This window comes from Ceratotherium simum, chromosome 14 (genome assembly GCF_057802395.1).
Source record: "Ceratotherium simum simum isolate JZ-2026a chromosome 14, ASM5780239v1, whole genome shotgun sequence".
In the NCBI taxonomy this organism is placed as follows: Eukaryota; Metazoa; Chordata; class Mammalia; order Perissodactyla; family Rhinocerotidae; genus Ceratotherium; species Ceratotherium simum.
The window spans coordinates 32816308-32835382 of record NC_141913.1 but is presented as its reverse complement, the minus strand read 5'-3'; the positions used below and the strand labels follow the sequence as shown (position 1 = coordinate 32835382).

General features: G+C 36.6%; 1 protein-coding gene across 1 annotated transcript in view; it reads left to right on the top strand.

Moving 5' to 3' along the window:
- RIT2 (Ras like without CAAX 2) overlaps nt 1–19075 on the top strand; it is a 311462-nt gene that overhangs the window by 26810 nt on the left and 265577 nt on the right. The window contains exon 2 of the mRNA XM_087439167.1: nt 5307–5363. Within this exon, the coding sequence (XP_087295293.1) occupies nt 5307–5363 (57 nt within the window). The remainder of the gene's footprint in view (nt 1–5306; nt 5364–19075) is intronic.

Below are 19075 nucleotides of genomic sequence, written 5' to 3'. Positions count from 1 at the left end.
ACATATCCTAAAAACAAATGATAACTACCCTAATGGTTCACTTTAATATAGAAATTCTGTGGTCTAATACCAATATTAACCTGGTTCATATACATAATTCTATTTTGATCAAGGTCTATAAGATACTTCATGACATCCAACTAATTCTTGTGCTTATCTTTCATCATCTCATTCCTTCCTCAGCCTTCTTATTCCTATCTAATATCTGTGGATTCTTGCTGAATTCAGTGATACAGTCTCTGAGACAAGAGCTGCTAAACATACATGGGCAGTGATTTTGACTGTGAGTTAATCTCTGAATACATTAAATCCATCCTTATTCTATCCAGATGTTCAGTACTTTGCAGAACATTTCTTAACTATTTCAAATACATACATACAAAAAGACTTTCCCGTTACCAAAAGATTACAACTTCTGGCAAATCCTGAAAAATGTTCCAAATCTGTTAACTTATCAGATTTTCTGAAGTGTGTGGAAAAGTTATCCTGGCCTTAATGTGAGATTTCTCCTCTTGAAAATTTTCTAAGATGATTCTTGTTATCTTTTACAGAACAGAATATCCACAGCCAGGGTACGTTCTAGGATAGTATTTGTGAAATTTATTGCCCTACTTTCTTATGTCTTTCCTGAATATATTGAGTATAGAGTGGTCTTGTTTCCCAGGTGGGTTTTGTCAACTTGATCCATTGAACTGGTTCACATTCAAGGGTAAGGAACTTTCCATACTACTCCTCAAGGGAATACTTTATTTTTAAAAATATATACATAGTAAGAAATATCAAAGCTGAATTTTAGGAATTTCTGAGAGGCAGATTTGAGGTTGAGGTTCTTAGATGCTCTCAAATCACGTTGTTCACGGATGTCCTCTTTCTAAGTAAAAGGCTGATTTCTGACATATGTGGGTAATTGTTAGGACAAGTGTTTTTTACTTGGGATCTATTGATTCCTACTTATCTCTCAATATTGTGTACATATGTATATGTGAATGTATATTTTGGGAAGGAGGACTCGACCTTCATTTTCATTAGATTCTCAAAAACCAATGTATTAAGACATTACAAAGTCAATGCAATTGAAATCTCTGTAGAGAGAGGAGGATCTGGATTGAGTTTCTCACAGAATGGGTCTTGGCAAAGAAAAACAGAATCCCAAAATTTTGATGATATAAACCTATACATCTGATAAATAAATGACAAGCAATAGGATATATTAGAGTAAATGAGGAAGCCATTTCAGTTAAAACTAATTCAGCCTGACCTTGTTTTGCCAAAAGGGCCTGATGTGGTCTGTTGAGCATGCAATGTATATCTGCTTTAAATATCTACTATATCCCAAAGACGAGAACAATATCTTTAAAGATAAGGATGTAAATTCTCCCACATTGACATTTCTTTAAAGATAAGCATCTCTCCCTAAACTAGGGATTGATTGCTGACCTGCTGCACTCATCTTGTGACCACCCACCTTATGACCACCGACCTGCTGTGTCCATCAATTGCTGTGCCAGCAAAACAATCTCGTGACTATTATAAAGGGGACATTCCTATCATATGTGATGCATGCTCTTTGACAGTGTATATCCACTCTGTATACCCCCACTTCTTTGGAAAGCTCCATTCCTTTGTGAAAGGACTCTCCTGAGCTATGTGGTCCTCAGGGTTGGCTCATAATAAACTCACCCCAATTTTGATTTATAGATTGGTTATGGATTATTTGTGTCAACATACCACAAAATGAATAAAATTAAGTCTTCAGTCTGATTAATAGATATTTAGCAGATTGCTTTCTTCCAACATTGAATTTGATTGTTATTTAGGAGAGATTTTTCAAAAATTGTTTGTTTTATATATTACCTCTGCAAAGAGAAATGGCTTTTAGATGTCCCATCAGGCATCCACTTTGTAAAACACAAAAGAATCTTTTACAAATCAATCTTTCTAAAATTATCTTTTGAAGTTCTGGAACAAAGCTGGCTCTGTCTTCTTTGGTTCTGTCTCAGTGGTAGGTCAGAGGATCTGAGAATTGAAGGGCTTTTTCAATTATACAATAAGCAGCAGGTTTCCATTAAAGCACAAACTCCATCATCTAAATATACGCTAGGCGTTCTTAAAATAAGTGTAACAGGTAAATCCTTGACAGGTTCATTTATTTCTGATACTGGCTCTGTGATTCTCAAGTCTAATATCAAATATATCTATCAGTTCTTAAAATTCTTATATATTTTTCCTTAAATTTGCTCCAAACTTCTTCAACCTTCAAAATTCTTTCCTAAGTTTATAGTAATTAACTTAGTCCATAATTATATGCAATGTTTCCTAACACTTCTTGGTAGCTCCCATGACTATCATATACTGGCGTCTGGTAAATGAAGGGTTTAAATGTGTTGATTGAATGGTATGACACTTGAGTGGAGGTGTGGATCATTATTAACATTGTTAAAGAAAAACAGAGCTGAACAGTAGTTAAAGAGGTAAAACTAGATTTTATTCAAGGACTATCACAATAGGGAAAAGAGATCTCAGTATAGAACTAAGCTCAATTCTAAATACAGGAATGGCAAGTGGAAATTTATAGCTAACGAGCAAGGTGGAGTCAGTGGATGGAAAATTACTAAGAGGTTAGGGAGAATTCTGGTTAGACAGACTTAATAGGATTCTTGCTGAAGGGAGGCCAGGATATCAGATATCACGTGGAGGGTGATGGTGAATGAGGAATTTGATCCAATATCAAGGATGACCAGATACCCAGTGTGAGGAATTATCTCTAAACTGACTTAGCAGGATTCTTTCTAAACTGGGCAATGCAGAGATAAGCATGAAAGCATAAAAGTCAAGGCCTAGTTCAGAGGAGGGTTCAGAGGATCCTGACTCAAGTTTGGTCAAAGATAGTCTTTGTTAGTATGTTATCAAAATGAAGGAGAAGGTGAAGGCCATTTTAAACCATAAGATAAAGGCATGTTCATGGATGGAAAGAACTTCAGTGAGTCTGAGAACACAAAGTAGCTGTTTGGGCAGTGGTGTAAGCTGAGGCTGAAAAAGTATGGCATATGAAATACACATATGCTAGCATACCATGTTAACAACTTTGGTCTTTATCCTAATAGTCACTGACATATGAATGAATGACACGATTTTTTTTTTAAATGATGATTCTGGTACCGTTGTGAAAGTTCTAATGAGAGGGAAAGAAAATAACTACAGAGAAATCAGTTTTGAGTCTATTGCAATAGAGATTTTTAAGAGAAATATAAGATTCTGAACTAGACTAATATCAGAAAGAATTGAGTCACATGTGACAGATGTTTTGGAACTGAAAATGAAAATTCATGGTGATCGGATGAAGGATATGAGAGAGGAAGTGTCCAAAGGCATCTTCAAGATTTTAGCCCAAATAGTTGACTATCACAAGATGGATGTTGAGGCTCTTAATCACATTAATTGAAGAGGTGCATATCTCTTTGCTTTGAGTTGAGTGCAGTGGGAATTTTAGTTTGAAATTTTGTTTTAAATTTACTGAGTCTGAGCTATCTTTGAAATTAGTTGATTGACTAGCCAAGCCAATTTTTCCTTATGAGGCCAGGCCTCTGACCTCTGTGCTCTACTTGAGAGTAAACCAGCCAGGGACTAAGAGATAGAGGAGATTGATATTTTAACACTCATAAAAACATTTCCCAAATTATCCTTGATATCCATTTAATAAACATGTTTGCTTTGGTTTGTTTACCTGAAATATTATAATTCCTAAGACTATCTGTAAGGAATGTTGATTTGCATTTCAAAAATTTGCCCTAAACTGTCAAGTTGAATAATACTTTCATATGGAGACTTCCTTTGTCAATGCAAAGACCGGAGGTAAATACTGTTCAAGTGTAAACAGAAATTCTCTTTCCCTGGGTCAGGTTCCATTTCTTTGCATTTCTCAGCAGGGTTAGGCTAATGCCTTGTACAGGTTTGTTGAATTTAACTGCCTTCCTTGCTCTGAATGTTTGCTGAAGTATGTACACACTTTGAAAGGGAGCTAGAGCCAGAAGTAAAGTGGAAACAACAAATTTTATTCAGGAACTATTGCAATAGGAGAAAAAAGACTTCAATATGGAACTGGATTCAATTCCAAATACATCAAGGAAAGGTGGGAATTTATAGGCCAGGAGTGGGGCCAGGCATTGATGGATGGAAAATTATTAAGAGGAGACATCAAGAGTTGGGAGATTCTTGCTAAACAGACTTAGCTGGATTCTTGCTGGAAGCAGAAGACCAGGGTGATCAGATATCAAGGATGGGGATGAGGAATGTGATCTTATATTGAGAGTGATCAGATATCAAGGATAGGAGAATCTCACTAAACAGCCTTAGCAGGATTCTTGGAACAACTGAGCTATCCAGGCCTAGCAAGGACAGGGGCCAAGGTCAAGGCCTAGTTGAGAAGAGGACTCAGAGGAGCCTGACTAATGTTTGGTCAAGGAGAGAGTCTTTGTCTCTCTCTCTCTCTCTCTCTCTCTCTGACACACACACACACACACACACACACACACACACACACACACGAGTAAAAGGAAAAGACCTGTTATACACTGAATTTTTCCCCCTAGTTTGTTCCTTTACTTCAGGGTTCACTTCTCCTGATAATGGAAATTTATATGAGGAAACTCTATAGTAGAAACATTGCAAATGTTTTACAAAAGTATAGATTTGAAAAGAATGTGAGAATTTAGAGGAGATACCAAAAAAAAGTAATGAAAATTAATAAAAGGTTCTAAATAACATGGATTAGGCAAAATAAAAGTGACAAATAATTTTAACTGTGGAAAGCTAAGGATAAAACTCACATAATCATATACCTTTATTACTAATAGAGACCTCAGAGATTATCTCTTTATTTTAAAGACAAGGAAGTTAAGTCCCAGAGAATGACCAGGAGGATTTAGTGAAAAGATCTTACCAGCCAATACCAACTGTTTAACCAGAGCAAGCCAAGAAGGATCCTATAGGTAGTTGACATTCTCATTATGTCAAGACCCTCCTTATTTTTACTCCAATGCATTTTTTATTGAAATACACTTAAAATTTGGACATATGTATTCCAGAGAAGTATCTGGCATTGTTTTTCACTCTAGATACATTTTTTCCTTCTAGAACTTTCTCTTATTATCATCATTTTGTGGTTCATATTGCATAATTAAATTAGTTACTCACAGAAATAAGTCAGTCACTAGAACGTATTAAAAAACTGATGAACTACGTTGGTGAATAACTTATTAACGAATTGGTGAATCTTTATTAAATTAAATTTCCTTTTTTTTTTTCAGCAATGACAATGCAATTTATTAGTCATCAGTTCCCTGATTATCATGACCCCACTATTGGTGAGTAAAAGCCTTTTTTCTCCTTTAGCCCAAATAAAGACACTCTAAATAAGTGATTTACAAATATTGCTGATGTCTATGGAGAAAGAGAAATATATTTTACACTATGATTCAGTACACCCACACATAAATATATAATATGTAAGCTACCACAATAAAAGCTTCAAGAAATAATATTTGTCCTTACTTCTTGCCATACACTCTCATATTTTCCATTCTATTCTATTTCTTTCTAATAAATGATGGCTGGAATACCTTAAGTTGATTTCAGGATCCACTAATGGATAGTTACGTGCATTTGAAAATGTGCTCTGGATAATATAAATGATGCTGTTGTATGCTTATTTGGTCATTTGCTCACTTTACCATTCTCTGCATCTTCTGTTGCAGAATTGGTTAACCAGGTTCACGGTGCATTTGGAAAGGACTTTAGATATAGATATAATTTTGTTCACCATCTTCATCTTGTAGATGAACACACTGAGACCCCAAGAGTCAAAACAATGTTAGAGCCCCAATCCAGCCATGTTTCATTCTTCCTACTTAGTTTTCTTTCTACCATAATGCAATGCTGGACGATTGCACTTGGAAAGAAGTTTTCTTCCTTAGTCAAAACAGAAAAGATTTCTTTAAAACTGCTTTACTCATTTAAAGAGCTACTTTAAAGAAACAGTTGAAAATTCCCAAGCAGAGTCTGCCATAGCATTCCTTGTCTAAAAACACATTGGCAGTGAAAACACATCAAGCGTTATTTCATGGGAGAAGGAAATATATAGCTTCTGGACTCCTCATGGTTGCCTGCTTGCCTGGACTGTGAGCCTCTTTGACTACACCTCATCACATACCCTTTTTATTTCTTCAGTCTGAACATCTCCTACCCTCACTCCCAGTGGGTAAGATCCTCTAGTTCCTGTTTTGCTCATCAAACAGTTTTAATTCAAGGTCCTACTGTATATATAAAAAGTTATCCTACACATAATTCTCTTGTATCACTTCCTGCAAATCCTCCAGGATATTTGCTTGAATACTATTGCTAAAAGGAATAAAATGTACTTATTTTGTAATGCCCCAAAAGTCAGCAAGACCTCTTCACCAGTTGAACTGAATTAGTAATATTGAAGTGCAGGCAATTAGTATGTTGTTAATCAGGAAGGACTTCCTCAAAGTGTTGAGTTTTGTTTCAGGAGAGAAAATAATCACCTTGTAATTTTTTAGAATTAATTAGTTACAACTCTTGTTTGATAATCCTCTGAATCCATTTTCTAAATATCTTAATTCTGGAATGTTGGTAACTCTGCATAACCCGATATGAGTTACAAAAGAGGAGAAATTGCTAGGTCAAAGTTCTGAATCTTTTGCCTTGTCAGAAAATTCAACAGTATAATATATCACTTATGAGATCACAAATTCACTCTGTTGTTCATTATTTTCCACTATTTTTAAAGCTTTATATGTACTGGTGTTTCAAAAACCTACCATTTTCTTACCAGCCTCTCAAGTCTAACAGCTTGAATAGGGCAATACATGTGAGTAAATCATAAATGGCTCCTTCAAGAGGAAGAAATGAGAAGAATAGGATGATGACTCCTTCAGATATCCATGAGACACATCTATCATGTGAGATCAAGCTAACTGAACGTTCTGTACTAACAGCTGAAATCATACCTTTATCTGGCTATAAATAAAATAGCTTTAGAGGAAGAAGTTTGAAAACGGAGACACAGAGCACTTTATTACTTTCAATTTGGTTTTCCCATCATTTCATTTCTTGGCATCTCTAATGGGAATATTGGTTAACAATTTTCCATTGGTATCCTGCTGAGGAAGGTGCAAGTCCCAAATAATTTCCTTTTCACCTGCTCAAGCTACACAACTAAAACTCAGTCTGGTTACGTTAATGAACCCTCAAGAGGAAATTCGTATTAGTACATTTTGAAAATCATACAAATTAGAGAAGAATACACCTATCAAGGATACTTATTTCACAATTTATATAGGGAAAGAATATTTTTCAATCCCTGTTCAGATCTGTTTGTTATCTCACTGACCGAGGTTTTTGAATAGTTTTTCTCTGAAATCTTTGAAGGATTTGTATGGTTTTATTTTCTCCCTTGTATTCAATTTAGAATTATTTTTCTTTCAAATCTACATCAATTCTGAAAGTTTAGGTTCCCTTTATCACTGACAAGAATTAGGGATATTGTTTGATACCAATGTTCTTCCCAAAAGAGTAATTGCTCTCCTTATTAACTGGTAACATTTTCAAAGTCAGTAACCAAATGGATCTAGCATCTGCAAATCCACAGAAGCTGTCTATGAAAGGGATATTGAAGAGTACTGATTCTATTCTTCCATGCACGAAGACCTCACTCAAAACTTAAAATAAGTTCCTTATAAAGGTGCCAAATATGGATATATTCAAGTTTTAACTTAATCTTTAAAATGGAGTATCTCTAAGCCTTAGATATTATAAATAAGGTTTAATTTTTCTGGAGTAAAATAATTATGGAAATAATAAGAAGAAACGTTTTGACCAAAGGCTTGACATCCATCCTTTCGTACTAATAAACACGCATGCCATTTTTAATTAACAATAAATCATTAGAGGTAACCATTACATGAAATTCAATCAGCAAAAAATATTTAAGTGCCTACTATTTGCAAAGCAATCTGTTTGTCCTTTAGAAATAAAAAAAATTAAAATACTACAGTTCAAGCCCTTGAGGGATTTTCAATTCAGGAAGAGGAATTAAGGCAAATACGTGAATATTTATAATATCTTTGAAACCAGTGATGACCGTAAGAAAGAAGCAAAGTGAGGGGCTGGCCTGCTGGTATAGTGGTTAAGTTCAGCACGCTCCGCTTCAGTGGACTGGGTTCACAGGTTTGGACCACTCATCAAGCCATGCTGTGGCGGTGACTCACATACAAAATAGAGGAAAATTGGCACAGATGTTAGCTCAGAGCCACTCTTCCTCAAGCAGATAGGGGAGGATTTGTGACAGATGGTAGCTCAGGGCCAATCTTCCTCACCAAGAAAAAAAAAAGAAAGAAAGAAACGAAGTGTTAAGGGGTTTTGAAAGGATGGAGAGGCAGTTCAGTGATCCTCCCTTAAGTGGCATTCACTGTGATTTAGGATCATAGCTTCCTATATGTTTTAAAAGCCAAGAAACTCCTGCATTCCATTCTAGGCTTCAAGATCCTTTGAGGAGACTTTTCAGAGAAGTCTGGACTTCTCAAAGACTTTTGAGAAAATGACCTAGGATGGTTTGTTTTGCTATGTCCTTTTAATCTTATTATAACTTTCTTGAAATTAAAAATCTGATTGTATATAATTCTAATTTAATATGAATTAGATATCAAGTTGTTGATTTTTTCTGTGGTAGAACATAGTGTCCCTTTCTCAAAACCAACAACATAAGGTTCTCATTTGTGAACCGTAGATTTAGTACAAATTCTTGTTTACTGGTTCCTTCATATGTTGAGAATCGTTTCTGTTCCTGCTTATTTATAATCAAATGAAAGCAAGCATGCAAGCATAGAAAGCCAGCTCAATCCAATGGGCAGATTAATACAGAAGAAAACAAGAGAGAATCTCAAATAGCTTGCTCTGGATAAGACATTTGCTACTGGATGGAAAATTCCGAACAGCGAAGGATTTGTGTTCCCTCTCACAGAACATCATAATTTTGATTAAATCATATATGTAATTGGTGATTATCTCTCATTGTCCTCAAAGACTGTTGTTTTGGCCTCCTTTCTCTACAAGCCTGTAAAAATTTATCATATATACGTATTTATCACTTATTATCTGCCAGGTGCCATGCTAAACATGGGATATATAGAGATGAAAACACAATCTGTGCCTCCAAAGCATTCCCAGTGGGTGGGGAAGATAAATAAGCAAACAAGACCATGCAATGAGTTCATGAAATAGAAAAACATACGGTCCTGAAGAAGGCAGTGTAGGTACATCTCACTTGACCTGAAGGGGCATGTAATACGTGTAGAGTAGATGCTCTCCGTATTGGGTTTTGAGGGTGAATAGGAGTTAGCCAGGTAAAGAGGAAGGAAGAATAGATATTACCAGAACCAAAAGTATAAGCACCCATGCAAGACAGCACAAGAGTGACTGACATGGGACATGGGGCATGGGAGATCAGAAGTTGTAAGGATGTAATAAATGACATAATCTGCAGAGTAGCAAGAAAGAAGTAAAAATATTGTCAGGGACCAGATCTTTAAAGATCATGTAGGACTGGCTAAGGATTTAGATATCTACAGTTTTGTACTATTCTCTGAGATAAAAATGACTATACTGTCAGCCTGCTTAATTTTTGCACTTAGATAGCTGCAAGGCAGACAAAAGTAAACACGCCCAACTTTAACTAATAACTGATTATCCCCAGTAGACTGTTGCTTCCTTCAGGATTCTTCATCCTGGTAAAACCCCTTCATCTACCAGAACCTCATGCACAAATCCAAGAGGAATTCTTGATACCTGTTTCATCTTCTCTTACCTTAAGTCATCCACTAAACTCTTCTTCATTCTTCTAAAAATGTCTTGAACCTGTTCCCATCTCTCCATAACCTCTGATGCCTTCTTATTCTGAGCAACCCTCATCATCAATTTGGACTAGCTCTTCCGATTGGTTTTAACAGAGAAGCTAGAAATATCTTTAAAAATACAAATATGGCCTGCTTAACAGCTCCCAACATTGTCAATTATGTTTAAGATGCAGAATAAAATACGAAGCATAAAGTAAAGACTCTTGTGGTCTTGCTACTGTTGCTTACATGCTTGCCACCATCCAACCTCTTTTTGGGTTTTAACCACATCCCCCTTCTTTTAGATTCACAAACTAGCCAAGATCCTTTTTGCTTTAGGACATTAATGTACATATTTTAACTGTGAATGCTCTTTAATTCTCCATCCTACATTTTCGTCTGGTCAAGTTTCAGCTTAAATATTGCTTCCTCAAGAAAGCCCCCTTTACCTACCCAAAATAAAATAAGTCCTTCTTTCATGCATTCTTTCAGAACCTTGAATGTTTACTTAATATCATTTATCTTTAAGTAATTAAATAATTTCTTAGTTAATTACCTATTTAATTAAAGTATTCTAAGAGTAAGAACCTGCAATATGTTATTCACTAGTGTGTCCCCAGACCTTAGTAGAATTCCAGGCATATAGTAGATGCTCAATAAATATTTGTTGAATGAAAAAATACATTTCTAGGAAAGCATTAGTCATTTTTAGATTTTGCTATGGTTAACTTTAGAGTCCTAAGGAGCAATTAAACTATTAATTAATCAAAGGTGTGCTAATGCTCTTTAGTAGAAATTCTTTATGTGTATATATATATATTTTGCTTTTTCTTTTTAATTGTAGTAACAATGGTTTATAACATTGTGTAAATTTCAGGTGTATGTCATTATACTTCTATTTCATAGATTACACAGATTACATCATGTTCACCACCCAAATACTAATTATAATCCATCACCACACACATGTGCCTAATCATCCCTTTTGCCCTCCTCCCTCCCCCCTTCCCCTCTGGTAGCCACCAATCCAATCTCTGTCTCTATGTGTTTGTTTGTTGTTGTTTTTATCTTCTACTTATGAGGGAGATCATACAGTATTTGACTTTATCCTTCTTACTTATTTTGCTTAACCTAATACCCTCAATGTCCATCCACTTTGTCACAAATGCCTGGATTTCATCGTTTCTTATGGCTGAGTAGTATTCCATTGTGTACATATACCACATCTTCTTCAGCCATCTGTCCCTCGATGGGCACTTCGGTTTCTTCCAAGTCTTAGCTATTGTGAATAATGTTGCAATGAACATAAGGGTGCATGTATCTTTATGCACTGGTGTTTTCATGTTCTTTGGACAAATACCCAGCAGTGGAGTACCTGGATCATATGGTAGTTCTATCCTTAATTTTTTGAGGAATCTCCATACTGTTTTCCATAGTGGCTGCACCAGTTTGCACTCCCAGCAGCAGTGTATGAGAGTTCCTTTCTCTCCACATCCTCTCCAACACTTGTCTCCTGTCTTGTTAATTACAGCCATCCTGATGAGAGTGAGGTGATATCTCATTGTAGTTTTGATTTGCATTTCCATATGTATATTAATGGCTATTTGTTAACCTAAAATGGTTACCAGAAGAAAATTTCTTTGAAAAGTTAAAAGCCTTATGCTAATGTCAATTATTATTTCTTCTGCTTTCTCTTCTTACTCTTTTTCCTCTTCTGCTTCTTCTCCTCCATTCAATATTAATTCATTAACAAATATTTGTTGGGCAGCTATGATGTCCCAGGCATTGTTCAAGGCACAGGAATCAATGGTGCACAAATGTAGGCAGAAATGCATTCCAAATTGAGCTTCCCTGCCTAATTTTATTTCATCATCTCTAAGAGCTGATCCTTTCTCTTTATCTGGAATTGTTTTTTTTTTTCACATTGTATTAGGTTGACTTGAGGTCATTATATAAGTACAGCACACAATTTGATTAGAGTAAAGTGGCCTTAAGGACCTATCCAAATGTTTCTTTGAGTTGTTTTTCCTGCTGAAAGAAAACAGCCTTAACAGCCCAGGAATCAGTTATCACTTTATTAATATACCTGCTCATACATTTATTCAGTACTCACAGTGCCCAGAAATTCACATGACCAGCAAATTTTCAGCTGTACCTACATATCCTATTTCCAAGGAACACATACTCCTGTAATTGACTCGGCTGTGAATGCTTTTCTTATTTTAGTGTTTTAGAACTCCAATTTCACTTACAAGCCATGAATACTGCATAATACACTCATCTGAAAGATTGATATTCTTCCTGAGCAATTGGTAAGGACTGTAACAAGCTCTATAGGAAAAGAATAAAATGTCATATGTAGAGTTAAGTCTTCCTGAATGCTTTAGGAAGCTTGAAAAAACAAGGACCTCACATAAGTGGTGAAGTACATCAACATTATGGACAGGTCATCTGTGGACAGCACCATGTCCAATGACAATTATTGCACCACAATGCATGAGCATGAAAAATATCAATGTGATTAGACCAGTGCAGGACAAATGTACCACATTAAGTACACATTTCTCAGTATCTCTGGTGGAATACAAAGTTCCTAAGCTAAGGATTTTAGTGAAATAGTGTGTTTGAATCACACTGAAATGGCCTGCTCAGTGTCTAAAATGTGCGCTAGTAGAGCCACTTCTTTGTGCCACTAGAAAATGTAAATGCTCGGGGGAGAGGTAATTCCTAGAGCCATTAGGAGTCATTTATACATTAGCATAGATTAATGTATCCAATTATTCTCGTGAGCAAGCCACAAAACTGTGGTCTACAGAGCAGCACTGAAGGGACGGCATGAGATTTGGAGAAAGGAGGGTATTATTACCAGGTGGAATAAATGCTACAGTATAATTCTTGAAGGAAATAAAGGCTTACGAACTGATTGAAGATTTATATTTATTAGTGACTCTTGAATGCCGAATGCAGTAGAATAGAAAGGAAATTAGTATGAAATCAGATTAAAAATTGAATTCTGCCTTCAGACTGGCCCCTGATTTTATTTCCAGAGTCATTCCATAACACCCTCTTGTTTGCTGTGCTCCAGCCACGCTAGTTTTCTCTTAGTTTCTTAAGGATGACAAGCAAGCTCCTCCTTGCCTTTCAGCTTTTGCAAATGTGCTATATAGTCTATCTGGAACACCTTCCCTCTGCTTTTCACATAGCAGGTTCCTTTTCATCCTGTAGGTCCCAGCTTGCATATCACCTCCTCAGAGAGGTCTTCTAAATTAACTGCTCAACACATAGACACACACACATGCATGTTCATGTGTAACATACATGTTTTATTCTCAACATCAACACATGGTTTGTTCCCTTAATGATATTTATCAAATTTTGCATTAAAAATTGTGTTATTTTTTTGTCTGTCTCCCCATGTAGGATGCAGGCTCCATGATGGTAGGGATCGTGTCTGCCTTATTCATTGTATTTCACATAGGAGCTAACACAATGTATGGTTTACAAGGGATGCTCAAAATGCCTGTTGAATAAAATAATGTATGAATGACTTTGGTGTCCTCTTTTTCCCTCTTACCTAAATTATATTCTATGATCAAAGAATTTCAGCTTCCTTAGTTTTGTTTAATATAGTAAGCTAAGCACCACCCAGGTTAAGCCCAAACCTTTGCCTGTTCTGAAATTGCAGTGGTTCAGCTGAACAAGACCATGCAGCTTGGTCTCACTTTAAATTATTACTATGGATCCCAAATGGGCTTTGAATGATGCCTGGCAAACATGTTTAGATCATAGTCTACTCGCTCTCTCACTCTTCTAAAACCAGCAACTTCTTTCATCTTCACACTCTCCTTAAGGATCTTGCTTGTTACTTTGCTGAGAAGAACTAAAGCAATCAGAAGAAAAATTTCCAAAGACTCCCATCCAGAAGATACTTCGAAAGCTACTCACCACTCTGCAGCCATACTTGATCTTCCTACTAATTTTATTACTTAGATGAACCATCCATGCTCCTATATAATCCAATACCACACTTTCTATTCAGTAGATCCCAGCCCCCTCTCCTGCTCAAGAATCTTGCTCAAACAAATTTTCTCCTTTATGAAGCATTTCCCATCATCATAAAAACATGCTGTTAGTTCTTGCATCCTAAATATAAAATGAAACAAATTTAAAAAATCCTTTTTTGATCCTACTTCCTCCATCAGTTCCTGCCCCATTTTCCACTGTGTTTGCTGTAAGACTCCTCAAAGAGTTGTTTGTACTAACAATTCTAATTCCACTTCTTCTTTCTTCAATCAACTCAAGCCAGGTTTTCAGTCCCATCACTCCACCAAATCACTTTTATCAAGTTCATCTTGACTCTGTGGCTGCTAATCCAATGGTCAATTTTCATTCCATTCATTTTGATCTACCAGCAGCATTTGGTATGGTCTACCACTCTCAGATCTCATCTAATTTTTCACTTGGCATCCAGGATGCCATACTCCTGGTTTTCCTCTAACCTCTGTAACAGCTTCTTTGACTCCTGGCCTGGCCCTTCCTCTTCTGGATGCTGAAGTGCCCCTAAGACTCAGAGCTTAGCCTCTTATTGTCTCCATCCACATTCCCTCCCTTGGTGATTCCCTTCAGTGTCATATCCTTGGGTGTCATTTATAAGCTACAACTCCAAAACGTGTATCTCCATCTCACATTTCTCTCCTGAATTCCAGACTTGTATGTCTAACTTTCTGCTCAACTTCTCCATTTGGATGTCTAATATATATGCTAAATTATCCTGCCCAAAATTGATTTCTGGTTCTTTCCACAGAAAAACTTTTCCATCTATAGCCTTTCTTATCTCAATGGCAATCCCATCCTTCCAGGTGCTCATGCCTAAAACTTTTCAATCTTCCTTGATTCCTCTCTTTTCCCATACAACATGCCCTCAGGAAATCCTGTTGGCTTTCCTCTCAAAATATATCCAAAATCCACTTATTTATCACTACTTCTACTGCTACCATCTTGACATGAGCCAGCAGAATCTCCAGGCTGGATTACTACTCTAGCTCCTAAGAGGTCTTCTGCTTTTACTCTTGCCCGACTCTCCACTGTATTTTCAGAACAGCAGACAGAGTGATCTTTAAAAAAATATATTCTAGATTGTGTATCTCTGTTCAAAACCCTCCAGTAATTCCCTATTTCACTCAAAGTAAAAGCTAACATACTGACAAAGGCCTATAAAGTCCTCCAGAATGACACACCTTGCCCCTCTGACTTTATTTCTTACCATTCTCTCTCATTCAATTGATTTCAGCCAGACTAACCTCTTCGCTGCTTCTGGAACATGTAAAATAATTTCTCATCCTGGCTTCTCTTCACTTGATATTTCCTTTCCTGGAACACTCTTTCCCCAGATACTCACAGAGCTAACCTCACTACCTTCTTCACGTCTTTCCTTCGGGTTCAAATGCCTCTTCTCAGTCAGGCTTATTCTGACCACCACTAGAACTCCTGAAAACCCTCACTCACTTCTATTTTCCTCATAGCATATATTCCCTTCTTACGTACCATATAGTTACATCTGTCTTCCTTAGCTAGAACATAAACTCTGTTTTGGTCACTGAAGTCTCCCAAGAATCTAGATCAGTACCTGCTTCACAGCAGATGATCAATAAATTGGATGAGTGAATGTCTAAAGTACTTACTGGCCCTTCAACCTTGAATAAATTAGCATATATTGCTGACCTTTCCTCATCTATAAAATGAGGTGATGACACTATTTCTCATTATTGTTCTGCGAGATAATATAGATGTAACTGCTTCACACTCTGCTCAAGACAAAATGGATATTACGACTTCTTCAATAAGAATCAGTCGAACTGGAAGATAAAAATGGTAACAAGGAAAGTTGTCAGGAAAAGACCACCTAGATTTCGCGCTGTCTTTTGAAGGCCCAGAGAATCCATCCAGCGAGGATGGCAAAATAAGCAGAATGACACTTATTAACTTACAATGATGTTACTGTCACTGCAACTGGAATTACTCAAAGCACTTATAATTATGATCATTTTTCCTGTGGCCAAACTACATAAAGGAGAACAAATCATAATTACAAATCCCTGATTCAATTTACTATGTGAAGTATCCATCAAAAAACTGGATATGAGTAGCATGTCATCTCCATGACGGCTGTTTTACATGGAAATATAAAAGTTGCCTGTTAGGCATTGAATCAGTCCAAAGGGAGTTAATAGAATTGAAAGTTTAAGGATATCAGGTTAAGAATGTGGGACACAAGCATCAAGACTGTACTGGTCTTGCACTGAAGGCTTCTTAGCTCCAAAGATCTATACTTAGATCATTCCTGGAAATAATCAAAATAATATTTGCTGTTTTCTCAGCATTCGTGATAAACCCATCCTCTTCCGAATGAGATATCCATTTATATATGCTAACATCATCTCATTTCTGCTGAGTTCTGTGGGTTAGTAGTAATTCCGACTCTTTCAGGTCGCTTTGCCTATCAATATTCTGCCTCATGTCCATTCATTCTTTGATAAATAATTAATGAGCACCTAATGTGTGCTGAGAACTTTTCTTGGAGCTGGGCTACTGTCATGGACAAAACAAAGCCTCTGCCCTCACGAAGATTACATTTCAGTGGAGGAGACAGGTATTGCAAACTTACCAATAAATATATAATGTCAGGAGGTCTATTTGAGGACACGTGTCACCTGAGTTTAATCATATCACTTCCACGTATAGTCAAGTTCTCACTAGCTCACTTGATGTGGCTTCCAGAAATATTCCTACCTCTTTAAGAAAAAAAAAATAGGTAAAATTTTGAATATAAAATTTGGAATAGTGCTTCACAAGGGACCCCTGCAAGGGAGCAGTCCTAAAGCTTCAGCTCCATTAGCGTCAATCGATTGGCCTCTGGGTGTCCTGTGCCTCTTTCCCAACCACTCCTGATATTAAGGACAGCGTGAGAGAAAGGGAGTCAGAGTGAAAGGAGACAGCGGTCTGAACCAAGTGCAGTTACTTTGCCAAATTTTACAAAACTATTTGACCTTGTGCTCACATTGCTAGGGCACCTTCCAACCAAAACTTCAAGAGGTAAAAAAAAAAGAAGAAAGTTTACATCAGCACAGACGTAGTAACACTGTGGTTCTGGCCTATACTGTCTACTGTTCTACTCTTGCAATGTGCACGTGTGTGTGTATGTAAGGTTGCAAAAAGAATGATCTTCCTACAGTCACACAAATTAATATGATTATTGATTCATTGTAAGTAACACAAACCCTATACAACTAAAGTCCAGTCCTACCACCTCACAGATGGAACTCTAATGGATCTGGCCTTAAATACCATGTGATTCCCAGATGTGTGACCCAGGGACGTTGCCTACATTCTTACATCTGATTTATCGGACTTTGTTTCTTCACCTGAAAAATAGAAATGATAATTGTCCCTACCATATAAGGCTGCTATGAGGATTAGTTGAGATAATAGATGTGAAGTGTTTAGCATAGAACCAAGCATACTGTAATAATCTCACAAATCTGAGTACTGTTAGTACTTAAATAAATAAATCTTAGTACTAAGTACTGCTGTTGGAGGAGGTCATTAAGAGGACATGACCCCGGTTGGCCCAGGAGCTGGACCCTGGTAATTGGAGGCTCCTCACTCCTCCCCTGTCCTTGGAATGTACATTCTGTCCACCATTCCCACAGTGGGAACCATTTTCCAGGATGCAGCCTTGGGAGAGCTGTGCGTTGTTGAGACCATCTGGACAGTATACATGACTGAACCCGGTTAAAGTCTCTGTATAAACTTTTAAGATTCTGGTGGGAAGGTGCTAAGATCTACTCATCTTGCAGCCGCCCAAGACAAGCCTCATATGTAAGTTCTCCTGCTAATAAAAACTACCACCTACAAATCTGGAATGATCTGCCTCTTTCTTCCCTCTCTCCTTGCCCTCCACGTATGACGGCTAATGTGCAAACCAACAATTGGTGAGGCGGGAGGCCAAAGAAATGAATCTTGGGAAAGAGGTATCTGAGGGGTAAATCCCGAGCTGGCCTCTATGTGGGGAGGGGTGGCGCATATGTTAGATAGTGACTAACTATATACCCCAAACTTCTAGGAGAGAAAACTTGCATTCTTTCTCTGTTCCTTGAAGATGTAAATCCTATCACATCTTTGAAATGTGAACTCACTAGGAGAGAACTAAAACACTGCCTGCAATAACCTGAGATGATGAAAAAAAATAGAGAAAAGAGGCTTTTTAAAATACAGACTGCTTATAGAAGCTCCCTTGCCCAAAATCTAGTCCACAACTGCTAAATTATGTAATAACAAGAATGTTTCTAGAATTATGCTTTTAATAGAGTTTTGAGATAGTACCATAACCATGGAAACTTTCAATTAACCATCTGTGATCTTGACTATAATCACTAGCTGATTAAAATTATCTGTGGTCATTCTAAACAACTAGAGACATGCCCCAACTGTGTCATTTCACATAGATATAGATGGCCTTGGGGAAAATAGTGTGCCTACAACAGAAACACTTCTCAACATTTCTTTTGCTTATTCAGTGATCATAAGTGAGCACTTAGTATGAAGTCAAATGACTTGTCTTTTTTCAGTAGTTTATTTTTAAAGACATCTTTAGTATTCTATTGGCTCCTAATGAGCACATTTACATAAACAATTAGAGTGAGAAAAAATATTCATACTGGTATGACCTAAAAATTGGCTGATTGCTTATGAATGCAACTTGTGATATAACAATTATTTTAAGCGTATCTTAAAAGAGCTAACAAAATTTACATTTATCTTTCCCAATTCAGGCAATTAAAAAAAATGGAAAATATTCTACTTATGGAAACATTTAAAATTATAACATACCTCTTGGTATTTTCAATCTTTTAGTGTTTTTTAGATCCATTTACCAAGTGTCACATGTTTAGAAATTTGTAGAACTAGAATCCAAATCCATATTTGTTTGACCCCAAAGTCAGAGCTTTTAACTATTGTCTCCTAATTTATGGCCTCTTCAAAGGGAATTTTCAAAGGCTTCTTTATTAGCCATGGCTGATTCTACCTAAGTCTTTTAATTTAACTAGCATAATTTTAACTACTATGTTGAAGTGATTCCTGGAGAATATAGAGGTCAACATTTT